Source organism: Oncorhynchus kisutch, linkage group LG18 (assembly GCF_002021735.2).
Source record: "Oncorhynchus kisutch isolate 150728-3 linkage group LG18, Okis_V2, whole genome shotgun sequence".
Taxonomy (NCBI): Eukaryota; Metazoa; Chordata; class Actinopteri; order Salmoniformes; family Salmonidae; genus Oncorhynchus; species Oncorhynchus kisutch.
The window spans coordinates 3,805,595-3,820,075 of NC_034191.2; the positions used below are offsets into that span (position 1 = coordinate 3,805,595).

Genomic DNA, 14,481 nt, shown 5'->3' on the forward strand with positions numbered 1-14,481 from the left:
TTGCCTGGTCTGTGAGTTTTGGTGAGCAGCCCTCTCTTGGCAGGTTTGTTGTGGTGCCATATTCTTTCATTAAAAAAAAAATGGATTTAATGGTGCTCTGTGGGATGTTCAAAGTTTTGGATATTTTTTATAACCCAACCCTGATCTGTACTTCTCCACAACTTTGTCCCTGACCTGTTTGGAGAGCTCCTTGATCTTCATGGTGCAACTTGCTTAGGGGTGTTGCAGACTCTGGGGCCTTTCAGAACAGGTGTATACGTACTGAGATCATGTGACAGGTCATGTGACACTTAGATTGCACACAGGTGGACTTTATTTAACACTTTATTTAACTGAAGGTAATTGTTTGCACCAGATCTTATTTAGGGGCTTCACAGCAAAGGGGGTGAAAACAGATGCAAAGGGGGTGAAAACAGATGCAAAGGGGGTGAAAACAGATGCAAAGGGGGTGAAAACAGATGCAAAGGGGGTGAAAACAGATGCACCACTTTTCAGTTGTTTTTAAAAACAAGTTATATATTTAATTTCACTTCACCAATTTTGACCTTTTTGTGTCAATTAATGAAATCCAAATAAAAATCCATTTAAATTACAACAAAATAGGAAAAAGGCTCAGCCTCCAGTATTTATGCTGCAGTAGTTTATGTGTCGGGGGGCTGGGGTCAGTTTGTTATATCTGGAGTACTTCTCCTGTCGTATCCGGTGTCCTGTGTGAATTTAAGTATGCTCTCTCTAATTCTCTCTTTCTTTCTCTCTCTCGGAGGACCTGAGCCCTAGGACCATGCCTCAGGACTACCTGGCCTGATGACTCCTTGCTGTCCCCAGTCCACCTGGCCGTGCTGCTGCTCCAGTTTCAACTGTTCTGCCTGCGGCTATGGAACCCTGACCTGTTCACCGGACGTGCTACCTGTCACAACCCAGCTTCAAGTGGTGTCATATTTCACATCATCCTGCTTCATACAGGCAAATAGAGACATACTCCTGAATTTACATCTAAGAGGTTTTAAAATTACAGCAATAACTTGACACAGAGGCAATTCTCTTTAATATTACAGCAATAACCGTACACACAAGAGTTGTGACTATATTCTCTGGAATATTACAGCCATATCTTACATTGTACAAGTCCATCTTCCTCCCAGACAGACTGATGCTGCTGATTCATATATATATATATATATATGTATATATATATATATATATATGTATGTATGTAATGAAATAATGAGACAAAGGTGTTATCCCTTTATGGGTGTTGAAGAGGTGAGAAACATCGCCCCCGCCTGGTCAACAGACAGCATTACAACATCAGAGAGAAGTGGTCCAATGTTCAGGGTCGTAAGATTCATTAGTTCACACCTTTTTCAAAAATGTAGCAAATCGTTTTGCAAATTTGGATTTCTTATTGGACAAGTCCGGGTACAACCCTCCCTGTTTCAGACAGTTTTCTTACATTTGGTGCTTAATGAATAGGACCCAGTTGTGTTGGGATTGGCAGGCTGTACGAAGCTCCAGAGAGGCAAGTCTTGTTGTTAATATTCACATCAACAACATAATAAATTAAATTAGTGACATAATGTTTGAGATGATGTAGTTTTGCTTCTATCAGTGGGCTGAAACGCAACATGATTCACTCAAACGCTTTCAGTTCCAATTGGTCCTTCGGGTGATTCAGGAGAATCTGATTCTAGATCAGCGGAACCTTTGGAACCCACTGAAGATTCTAGAACAGCCCGTGAATATTCTAGAAGAGAGAAGGAAGAGAATCCTGGAACTTTGTTCAGGTTAGGAATGTAAACAAACACCATTCCATTTCCTGTTCAAATGGCAATAACTTCACAGAGACATCGCTCTGTCTTCATAATGGGGGGGTTGCGTCCCAAATGTTACATATGGGCCCTGGTCAAAAGTAGTGCACTAGATAGGGTGGGATTTGGAACACACTAAAGTCTTGTCAGTTAGTGATGCAACGTGACTTTGATACATATTCCAGACTCCATTTCACTACAGTAGCATGTCCCCTTGTATATGTTTCAAGGATGTACTCTTTATTATAAACTGGGTGGTTTGAGCCCTGAATGCTGATTGGCTGAAAGTCGTGGCATATCAGACTGTATACCAAAGGTATAACAAAAAACTATATTTGTACTGTTCTAATTACATTGGTAATGTGTTTACAATAGAAATAAGGCATCCTGGGGGGTTTGTGGTATATGGCCAATATACCACGGCTTAATGTCTGTATCCAGGCACTCCGCGTTGCGTCATGCTTAAGAACAGCCCTTAGCCGTGGTATATTGGCCATATACCACACCACCTCTGGCCTTATTGCTAATTAAAGAATATGTTATGATCAAGATGAACAATCAGATGTATCAGGAGTAATCAACCTGCCATTCTGACAGAAGGTATTGGCACCCTATTCCCAATGTGCTCTGGTCTAAAGTAGTGCACTGTCTAGGGAATAGGGCTCTGGTCTAAAGTAGTGCACTGTCTAGGGAATAGGGCTCTGGTCTAAAGTAGTGCACTGTCTAGGGAATAGGGTGCCATTTAAAGGAAAACTCCAACCAGAAACCCCTCTTTTGGTACTTGTTTCATTAGTCCACTGTTGATATAGTGCCAAAATGTGTTTGCATGTCAGCAAATCAAGTTTTCAAGACATCGAACTTTCAACATACAGAAATACAGCCAGTTGGATGCATTTAGCATCACACGATGCTGCACTTTGCACTGTTGAATATCAACTGGAGGGAGGAAGACATCAGTATAATACAGACTGGAGAATCATGTCAGGAATGGAACAATATATTAACTACACCTACAATAATGTGCTGAGAACCATGTTAGGTGGTCAAAGATACTGTAACCTGGGGGAGTTATGGGGAGGTAAGGGGGGGGGTAAGGAGAGGTATGGGGGGTAAGGAGGGTGTTATGGAGGGGAAGGGGGGATAATGAGGGTCTTATGGAGGGGAAGGGGGGTTGGTATGGAGGGGTAAGGAGAGGTATGGGGGGGTGTCAGGAATGGAACAATATATTAACTACACCTACAATAATGTGCTGAGAACCATGTTAGGTGGTCAAAGATACTGTAACCTGGGGGAGTTATGGGGAGGTAAGGGGGGGGTAAGGAAAGGTATGGGGGGGTGTCAGGAATGGAACAATATATTAACTACACCTACAATAATGTGCTGAGAACCATGTTAGGTGGTCAAAGATACTGGAGGTAAGAGGGGGTAAGGAGAGGTATGGGGGGTAAGGAGGGTGTTATGGAGGGGAAGGGGGGATAATGAGGGTCTTATGGAGGGGAAGGGGGGTTGGTATGGAGGGGTAAGGGGGGGTGTTATGAGGGGTAGGGGGGGTGTTATGGAGGGGTAAGGGGGGGCTGATATGGAGGTGTGAGGGGGGGAAGGGGGGGGGGTGTTATGGAGGAGTAAAGGGGGTTGTTATGGAGGGGCAAGGGGGGGGTGTTATGGAGGGGTAAGGGGTAAGGGGGGGTGTTATGGAGGGGTAAGGGGGGGTGTTATGGAGGGGTAAGGGGGGGCTGATATTGAGGTGTGAGCGGGGGAAGGGGGGGGGTGTTATGGAGGGGCAAGGGGGGGTGTTATGGATGGGTAAGGGGGGGGTGTTATGGAGGGGTAAGGGGGGTGTTATGGAGGGGTAAGGGGGGGGGTGTTATGGAGGGGTAAGGGGGGGGGGTGTTATGGAGGGGTAAGGGGGGGTGTTATGGAGGGGTAAAGGGGGGTGTTATGGAGGGGTGAGGGGGGGGGGTGTTATGGAGGGGTGAGGGGGGTGTTATGGAGGGGCAAGGGAGGGGTGTTATGGAGGGGTAAAGGGGGGTGTTATGGAGGGGTGAGGGGGGGTGTTATGGAGGGGTAAGGGGGGGCTGATATTGAGGTGTGAGGGGGGAAGGGGGGGGGGTGTTATGGAGGAGTAAAGGGGGTTGTTATGGAGGGGCAAGGGGGGGGTGTTATGGAGGGGTAAGGGGGGGGGTGTTATGGAGGGGTAAGGGGGGGTGTTATGGAGGGGTAAGGGGGGGTGTTATGGAGGGGTAAGGGGGGGTGTTATGGAGGGGTAAGGGGGGGGGGTGTTATGGAGGGGTGAGGGGGGGGGGGTGTTATGGAGGGGTGAGGGGGGTGTTATGGAGGGGTAAAGGGGGGTGTGTGCATGAACAGCTGAACAAACCCTGCCGAACAACAAACAAACCAAAACTTCACAAAATGTTGTCATAATATATGCGCAAACCGTTTGGACTGGGAAGCATGCGATAGGCTTAAAAGGTCTGATCAAGTCTTCTATCTGAAGTGTCAGTCACTGAAAAGGTCTCAGAAACAGAGCTATCGAAGCTCTCCAGTGTGTTTCAGTTTATACATACACACATACATACATATATACACACACACACACACAGACACCCACACAAACACACACACAGTACATATAGCTAACTGTATGACCGTGTGTATACTATGTTCTCCTCCAAAAAGTCCATATTTCCTTGTCTTGAGTGAGCTGCTCCTTTCTTCTGGCAGTTTCTCAGCTCGTTCAGTTCAACCGAAACAGACACACAACAAGCAGTGCTGATCTAAAAACCCTGTTCCTCTGAGAACCAGGTCTGTGAGTGAACTTTGTGTGTATGTGTGTGTGTGTGTGTGTGTGTGTGTGTGTTGGTGGGTGTGTGTGTGTGTGTTGGTGGGTGTGTGTGTGTGTGTGTTGGTGGGTGTGTGTGTGTGTCTATGGGGCGGGGCTGCATGCAGACAGGTCTGTGACCAGTCCTTACGTCTCCAAAGAGTAATTTAACTATGTACAGTTGTTCCTAGATCAGTACTTTGATCTGTAGGATAGTTGAGCCTCATATAGGGCTCAATGTCAAAGTGAGTTCCCTGGTTAAACAGCTGTCCCTAGGTCAGTCGATAAGAGTTTGGTGACGGGAAGATTCACTTCAGCAGGGTTTGGGGCTGTGAGAAGTAGGTAACAGCTGCTGCTAGAGGTCAAGGTTTGGTGATGTGTAGTTCGCTGGCCCCGGTCCCGTTGGTGGTGGTGGTGATGATGTACTGTGTGGTGGGCTGCTGGGAGGAGGTCTGGGCATCCAGATGGGTCTGGGCCGAGTTCTGGGGGCCGCTGGCCTGCTTAGGGTCCAACTCAGACTGGCCCTCTGAAATCACATAGTGGGTCTGGAACAAGATGTTACAACAGTTAGAATACACAGACCACCACCACCCCCATACACCACTATACACCCCCATACACCACCATACACCACCATACACCACTATACACCCCCATACACCACCATACACCACCATACACCCCCATACACCACCATACACCACTATACACCCCCATACACCACCATACACCACTATACACCACCATACACCACTATACACCACCATACACCGCTATACACCACCATACACCACTATACACCCCCATACACCACTATACACCACTATACACCCCCATGCACCACCATACACCACTATACACCACCATACACCACTATACACCACCATACACCCCCATACACCACTATACACCCCCATACACCACCATACACCGCTATATACCACCATACACCACCTTACACCACTATACACCACTATACACCCCCATACACCACTATACACCCCCATACACCACCATACACCACTATACACCACCATACACCACTATACACCACCATACACCAATATACATCACTATACACCGCCATACACCACTACTATACACCACTATACACCCCCATACACCACCATACACCACTATACACCACCATACACCAATATACACCACTGCTGTACACCACCAAACACCACCACCAAACACCACCAAAACCACCACCATACACCACTATATACCACCACCACCATACACCACTATATACCACCACCATCACCACCATACACCACCACCAACATACACCACCACCACCATACACCACCACCACCACCGCCATACACCACTATATACCACCACCATCACCACCATACACCACCAACATACACCACCACCACCATCACCATACACCACCACACCAGACAACGTGACCGGTCATTTTAGAAATGTACCAGACCCATGTTTTGGGTGCATAACCTATTAGGACATTTAACAGAATATTGAGATTATAGTGATGAATCTTAACAGAATATTGAGATTAATAGTGATGAATCTTAACAGAATATTGAGATTATAGTGATGAATCTTAACAGAATATTGAGATTATAGTGATGAATCTTAACAGAATATTGAGATTATAGTGATGAATCTTAACAGAATATTGAGATTATAGTGATGAATCTTAACAGAATATTGAGATTATAGTGATGAATCTTAACAGAATATTGAGATTATAGTGATGAATCTTAACAGAATTCAGAATAACAGAACAGGAGCAGCCAATAAAACAGCACACCTGGGGAAACACCATTCTAAACAGCACACCTGGGGAAACACCATTCTAACCAGAGCACCTGGGAAAACACCATTCTAACCAGAGCACCTGGGAAAACACCATTCTAACCAGAGCACCTGGGAAAACACCATTCTAAACCAGCACACCTGGGAAAACACCATTCTAAACAGAGCACCTGGGAAAACACCATTCTAACCAGAGCACCTGGGAAAACACCATTCTAACCGGAGCACCTGGGGAAAACACCATTCTAAACAGAGCACCTGGGAAAACACCATTCTAACCAGCACACCTGGGAAAACACCATTCTAAACAGAGCACCTGGGAAAACACCATTCTAACCAGAGCACCTGGGAAAACACCATTCTAACCAGAGCACCTGGGAAAACACCATTCTAACCAGAGCACCTGGGAAAACACCATTCTAACCAGAACACCTGGGAAAACACCATTCTAACCAGAACACCTGGGGAAACACCATTCTAACCAGAACACCTGGGAAAACACCATTCTAAACAGAACACCTGGGAAAACACCATTCTAACCAGAGCACCTGGGAAAACACCATTCTAACCAGAACACCTGGGAAAACACCATTCTAAACAGAACACCTGGGAAAAACACCATTCTAACCAGAGCACCTGGGAAAACACCATTCTAACCAGAGCACCTGGGAAAACACCATTCTAAACAGCACACCTGGGGAAACACCATTCTAACCAGCACACCTGGGGAAAACACCATTCTAACCAGCACACCTGGGGAAAACACCATTCTAAACAGAGCACCTGGGAAAACACCATTCTAACCAGAGCACCTGGGAAAACACCAATTCTTAAACAGAGCACCTGGGAAAACACCATTCTAACCAGCACACCTGGGAAAACACCATTCTAAACAGAGCACCTGGGAAAACACCATTCTAACCAGAGCACCTGGGAAAACACCATTCTAAACAGAGCACCTGGGAAAACACCATTCTAACCAGAGCACCTGGGAAAACACCATTCTAACCAGCACACCTGGGAAAACACCATTCTAAACAGAGCACCTGGGAAAACACCATTCTAACCAGAGCACCTGGGAAAACACCATTCTAACCAGAGCACCTGGGAAAACACCATTCTAACCAGAGCACCTGGGAAAACACCATTCTAACCAGCAACCTGGGAAAACACCATTCTAAACAGAGCACCTGGGAAAACACCATTCTAACCAGAGCACCTGGGAAAACACCATTCTAACCAGAGCACCTGGGAAACACCATTCTAACCAGAGCACCTGGGAAACACCATTCTAACCAGAACACCTGGGAAAACACCATTCTAACCAGAACACCTGGGGAAACACCATTCTAACCAGAACACCTGGGAAAACACCATTCTAAACAGAACACCTGGGAAAACACCATTCTAACCAGAGCACCTGGGAAAACACCATTCTAACCAGAACACCTGGGAAAACACCATTCTAAACAGAACACCTGGGAAAACACCATTCTAACCAGAGCACCTGGGAAAACACCATTCTAACCAGAGCACCTGGGAAAACACCATTCTAAACAGCACACCTGGGGAAACACCATTCTAACCAGCACACCTGGGGAAAACACCATTCTAACCAGCACACCTGGGGAAAACACCATTCTAAACAGAGCACCTGGGGAAAACACCATTCTAAACAGAGCACCTGGGAAAACACCATTCTAACCAGAACACCTGGGAAAACACCATTCTAACCAGAACACCTGGGTAAACACCATTCTAACCAGAACACCTGGGAAAACACCATTCTAACAGAACACCTGGGAAAACACCATTCTAACCAGAGCACCTGGGAAAACACCATTCTAACCAGAACACCTGGGAAAACACCATTCTAAACAGAACACCTGGGTAAACACCATTCTAACCAGAACACCTGGGAAAACACCATTCTAAACAGAACACCTGGGAAAACACCATTCTAACCAGAGCACCTGGGAAAACACCATTCTAACCAGAACACCTGGGAAAACACCATTCTAAACAGAACACCTGGGAAAACACCATTCTAACCAGAGCACCTGGGAAAACACCATTCTAACCAGAGCACCTGGGAAAACACCATTCTAAACAGCACACCTGGGGAAACACCATTCTAACCAGCACACCTGGGGAAAACACCATTCTAACCAGCACACCTGGGGAAAACACCATTCTAAACAGAGCACCTTGGGGAAAACACCATTCTAAACAGAGCACCTGGGAAAACACCATTCTAACCAGAACACCTGGGAAAACACCATTCTAACCAGAACACCTGGGTAAACACCATTCTAACCAGAACACCTGGGAAAACACCATTCTAAACAGAACACCTGGATAAACACCATTCTAACCAGAACACCTGGGAAAACACCATTCTAAACAGAACACCTGGGAAAACACCATTCTAACCAGAGCACCTGGGAAAACACCATTCTAACCAGAACACCTGGGAAAACACCATTCTAAACAGAACACCTGGGAAAACACCATTCTAACCAGAGCACCTGGGAAAACACCATTCTAACCAGAGCACCTGGGAAAACACCATTCTAACAGCACACCTGGGGAAACACCATTCTAACCAGCACACCTGGGGGAAACACCATTCTAAACAGAGCACCTGGGAAAACACCATTCTAACCAGAGCACCTGGGAAAACACCATTCTAACCAGAGCACCTGGGAAAACACCATTCTAACCAGAACACCTGGGAAAACACCATTCTAACCAGAACACCTGGGAAAACACCATTCTAAACAGAACACCTGGGAAAACACCATTCTAACCAGCACACCTGGGGAAACACCATTCTAACCAGCACACCTGGGGAAAACACCATTCTAACCAGCACACCTGGGGAAAACACCATTCTAAACAGAGCACCTGGGAAAACACCATTCTAAACAGAGCACCTGGGAAAACACCATTCTAACCAGAACACCTGGGAAAACACCATTCTAACCAGAACACCTGGGTAAACACCATTCTAACCAGAACACCTGGGAAAACACCATTCTAAACAGAACACCTGGGAAAACACCATTCTAACCAGAGCACCTGGGAAAACACCATTCTAACCAGAACACCTGGGAAAACACCATTCTAAACAGAGCACCTGGGAAAACACCATTCTAACCAGCACACCTGGAAAACACCATTCTAAACAGAGCACTGGGAAAACCACCATTCTAACCAGAGCACCTGGGAAAAACACCATTCTAAACAGAGCACCTGGGAAAACACCATTCTAACCAGAGCACCTGGAAAAACACCATTCTAACCAGCACACCTGGGAAAACACCATTCTAAACAGAGCACCTGGGAAAACCACCATTCTAACCAGAGCACCTGGGAAAACACCATTTCTAACCAGAGCACCTGGGGAAAACACCATTCTAACCAGAGCACCTGGAAAACACCATTCTAACCAGCACACCTGGGAAAACACCATTCTAAACAGAGCAACCTGGGAAAACACCATTCTAACCAGAGCACCTGGGAAAACACCATTCTAACCAGAGCACCTGGGAAAACACCATTCTAAACAGAGCACCTGGGAAAACACCATTCCAAACAGAGCACCTGGGAAAACACCATTCTAACCAGCACACCCTGGGAAAACACCATTCTAAACAGAGCACCTGGGAAAACACCATTCTAACCAGAGCACCTGGGAAAACACCATTCTAACCAGAGCACCTGGGAAAACACCATTCTAACCAGAGCACCTGGGAAAACACCATTCTAACCAGAACACCTGGGAAAACACCATTCTAACCAGAACACCTGGGGAAACACCATTCTAACCAGAACACCTGGGAAAACACCATTCTAAACAGAACACCTGGGAAAACACCATTCTAACCAGAGCACCTGGGAAAACACCATTCTAACCAGAACACCTGGGAAAACACCATTCTAACCAGAACACCTGGAAAACACCATTCTAACCAGAACACCTGGGTAAACACCATTCTAACCAGAACACCTGGGAAAACACCATTCTAAACAGAACACCTGGGAAAACACCATTCTAACCAGAGCACCTGGGAAAACACCATTCTAACCAGAACACCTGGGAAAACACCATTCTAAACAGAGCACCTGGGAAAACACCATTCTAACCAGCACACCTGGGAAAACACCATTCTAAACAGAGCACCTGGGAAAACACCATTCTAACCAGAGCCACCTGGGAAAACACCATTCTAAACAGAGCACCTGGGAAAACACCAATTCTAACAGAGCACCTGGGAAAACACCATTCTAACCAGCACACCTGGGAAAACACCATTCTAACAGAGCACCTGGGAAAACACCATTCTAACCAGAGCACCTGGGAAAACACCATTCTAACCAGAGCACCTGGGAAAACACCATTCTAACCAGAGCACCTGGGAAAACACCATTCTAACCAGCACACCTGGGAAAACACCATTCTAACCAGAGCACCTGGGAAAACACCATTCTAAACAGAGCACCTGGGAAAACACCATTCTAAACAGAGCACCTGGGAAAACACCATTCTAACCAGAGCACCTGGGAAAACACCATTCTAACCAGAGCACCTGGGAAAACACCATTCTAACCAGAGCACCTGGGAAAACACCATTCTAACCAGCACACCTGGGAAAAACACCATTCTAACCAGAGCGCACCTGGAAAACACCATTCTAACCAGAGCACCTGGGAAAACACCATTCTAACCAGAGCACCTGGGAAAACACCATTCTAAACAGAGCACCTGGGAAAACACCATTCCAAACAGAGCACCTGGGAAAACACCATTCTAACCAGCACACCTGGGAAAACACCATTCTAAACAGAGCACCTGGGAAAACACCATTCTAACCAGAGCACCTGGGAAAACACCATTCTAACCAGAGCACCTGGGAAAACACCATTCTAACCAGAGCACCTGGGAAAACACCATTCTAACCAGAACACCTGGGAAAACACCATTCTAACCAGAACACCTGGGGAAACACCATTCTAAACAGAACACCTGGGAAAACACCATTCTAAACCAGAGCACCTGGGAAAACACCATTCTAACCAGAACACCTGGGAAAACACCATTCTAACCAGAACACCTGGAAAACACCATTCTAACCAGAACACCTGGGAAAACACCATTCTAACCAGAACACCTGGGTAAACACCATTCTAACCAGAACACCTGGGAAAACACCATTCTAAACAGAACACCTGGGAAAACACCATTCTAACCAGACACCATGGGAAAACACCATTCTCAACGAGCACCTGGGAAAACCACCATTCTAACCAGCACACCTGGGAAAACACATTCTAAACAGAGCACCTGGGAAACAACCATTCTAACCAGAGCACCTGGGAAAACAACCTATTAAACAGAGCACCTGGGAAAACACCATTCTAACCAGAGCACCTGGGAAAACACCATTCTAACCAGCACACCTGGGAAAACACCATTCTAAACAGAGCACCTGGGAACACACCATTCTAACCAGAGCACCTGGGAAAACACCATTCTAACCAGAGCACCTGGGAAAACACATTCTAACCAGAGCACCGGGGAAAACACCATTCTAACCAGCAACACCTGGAAACACCATTCTAAACAGAGCACCTGGGAAAAACACCATTCTAACCAGAGCACCTGGGAAAACACCATTCTAACCAGAGCACCTGGGAAAAACACCATTCTAAACAGAGCACCTGGGAAAACACCATCTAAACAGAGCACCTGGGAAAACACCATTCTAACCAGCACACCTCGGGAAAACACCATTCTAACCAGAGCACCTGGGAAAACACCATTCTAACCAGAGCACCTGGGAACACACCATTCTAACCAGAGCACCTGGGAAAACACCATTCTAACCAGAGCACCTGGGAAAACACCATTCTAACCAGAACACCTGGGAAAACACCATTCTAACCAGAACACCTGGGGAAACACCATTCTAACCAGAACACCTGGGAAAACACCATTCTAAACAGAACACCTGGGAAAACACCATTCTAACCAGAGCACCTGGGAAAACACCATTCTAACCAGAACACCTGGGAAAACACCATTCTAAACAGAACACCTGGGAAAACACCATTCTAACCAGAGCACCTGGGAAAACACCATTCTAACCAGAGCACCTGGGAAACACCATTCTAAACAGCACCACCTGGGGAAACACCATTACTAACCAGCACCCTGGGAAACACCATTCTAACCAGCACACCTGGGGAAACACCATTCTAAACAGAGCACCTGGGGAAAACACCATTCTAAACAGAGCACCTGGGAAAAACACCATTCTAACCAGAACACCTGGGAAAACACCATTCTAACCAGAACACCTGGGTAAACACCATTCTAACCAGAACACCTGGGAAAACACCATTCTAAACAGAACACCTGGGGAAACACCATTCTAAACAGAACACCTGGGAAAAACACCATTCTAAACAGAACACCTGGGAAAACACCATTCTAACCAGAGCACCTGGGAAAACACCATTCTAACCAGAACACCTGGGAAAACACCATTCTAAACAGAACACCTGGGAAAACACCATTCTAACCAGAGCACCTGGGAAAACACCATTCTAAACAGAGCACCTGGGAAAACACCATTCTAAACAGAGCACCTGGGAAAACACCATTCTAAACAGAACACCTGGGAAAACACCATTCTAAACAGAGCACCTGGGAAAACACCATTCTAAACAGAGCACCTGGGAAAACACCATTCTAAACAGAGCACCTGGGAAAACACCATTCTAACCAGCACACCTGGGGAAAACACCATTCTAACCAGAGCACCTGGGAAAACACCATTCTAACCAGCACACCTGGGGAAAACACCATTCTAACCAGAGCACCTGGGAAAACACCATTCTAACCAGCACACCTGGGGAAAACACCATTCTAAACAGAGCACCTGGGGAAAACACCATTCTAAACAGCACACCTGGGGAAACACCATTCTAACCAGCACACCTGGGGAAAACACCATTCTAAACAGCACACCTGGGAAAACACCATTCTAAACAGAACACCTGGGAAAACACCATTCTAAACAGAGCACCTGGGAAAACACCATTCTAACCAGAGCACCTGGGGAAAACACCATTCTAACCAGAGCACCTGGGGAAAACACCATTCTAAACAGCACACCTGGGGAACACCATTCTAACCAGAGCACCTGGGAAAACACCATTCTAACCAGAGCACCTGGGAAAACACCATTCTAAACAGCACACCTGGGGAAACACCATTCTAACCAGCACACCTGGGGAAAACACCATTCTAACCAGCACACCTGGGGAAAACACCATTCTAAACAGAGCACCTGGGGAAAACACCATTCTAAACAGAGCACCTGGGAAAACACCATTCTAACCAGAACACCTGGGAAAACACCATTCTAACCAGAACACCTGGGTAAACACCATTCTAACCAGAACACCTGGGAAAACACCATTCTAAACAGAACACCTGGGGAAACACCATTCTAACCAGAACACCTGGGAAAACACCATTCTAAACAGAACACCTGGGAAAACACCATTCTAACCAGAGCACCTGGGAAAACACCATTCTAACCAGAACACCTGGGAAAACACCATTCTAAACAGAACACCTGGGAAAACACCATTCTAACCAGAGCACCTGGGAAAACACCATTCTAACCAGAGCACCTGGGAAAACACCATTCTAAACAGCACACCTGGGGAAACACCATTCTAACCAGCACACCTGGGGAAACACCATTCTAAACAGAGCACCTGGGAAAACACCATTCTAACCAGAGCACCTGGGAAAACACCATTCTAACCAGAGCACCTGGGAAAACACCATTCTAACCAGAGCACCTGGGAAAACACCATTCTAACCAGAACACCTGGGAAAACACCATTCTAACCAGAACACCTGGGGAAACACCATTCTAACCAGAACACCTGGGAAAACACCATTCTAAACAGAACACCTGGGAAAACACCATTCTAACCAGAGCACCTGGGAAAACACCATTCTAACCAGAACACCTGGGAAAA

General features: G+C 46.3%; 1 protein-coding gene across 1 annotated transcript in view; it reads right to left on the reverse strand.

The window, feature by feature from the left end:
- Positions 1 to 4,102: 4,102 nt before the first annotated feature.
- prdm10 (PR domain containing 10) overlaps positions 4,103 to 14,481 on the reverse strand; it is a gene marked incomplete in the record, with an annotated part of 75,712 nt that continues 65,333 nt past the window's right edge. The window contains 1 exon segment of the mRNA XM_031795485.1: positions 4,103 to 5,171. Within this exon segment, the coding sequence (XP_031651345.1) occupies positions 4,989 to 5,171 (183 nt within the window).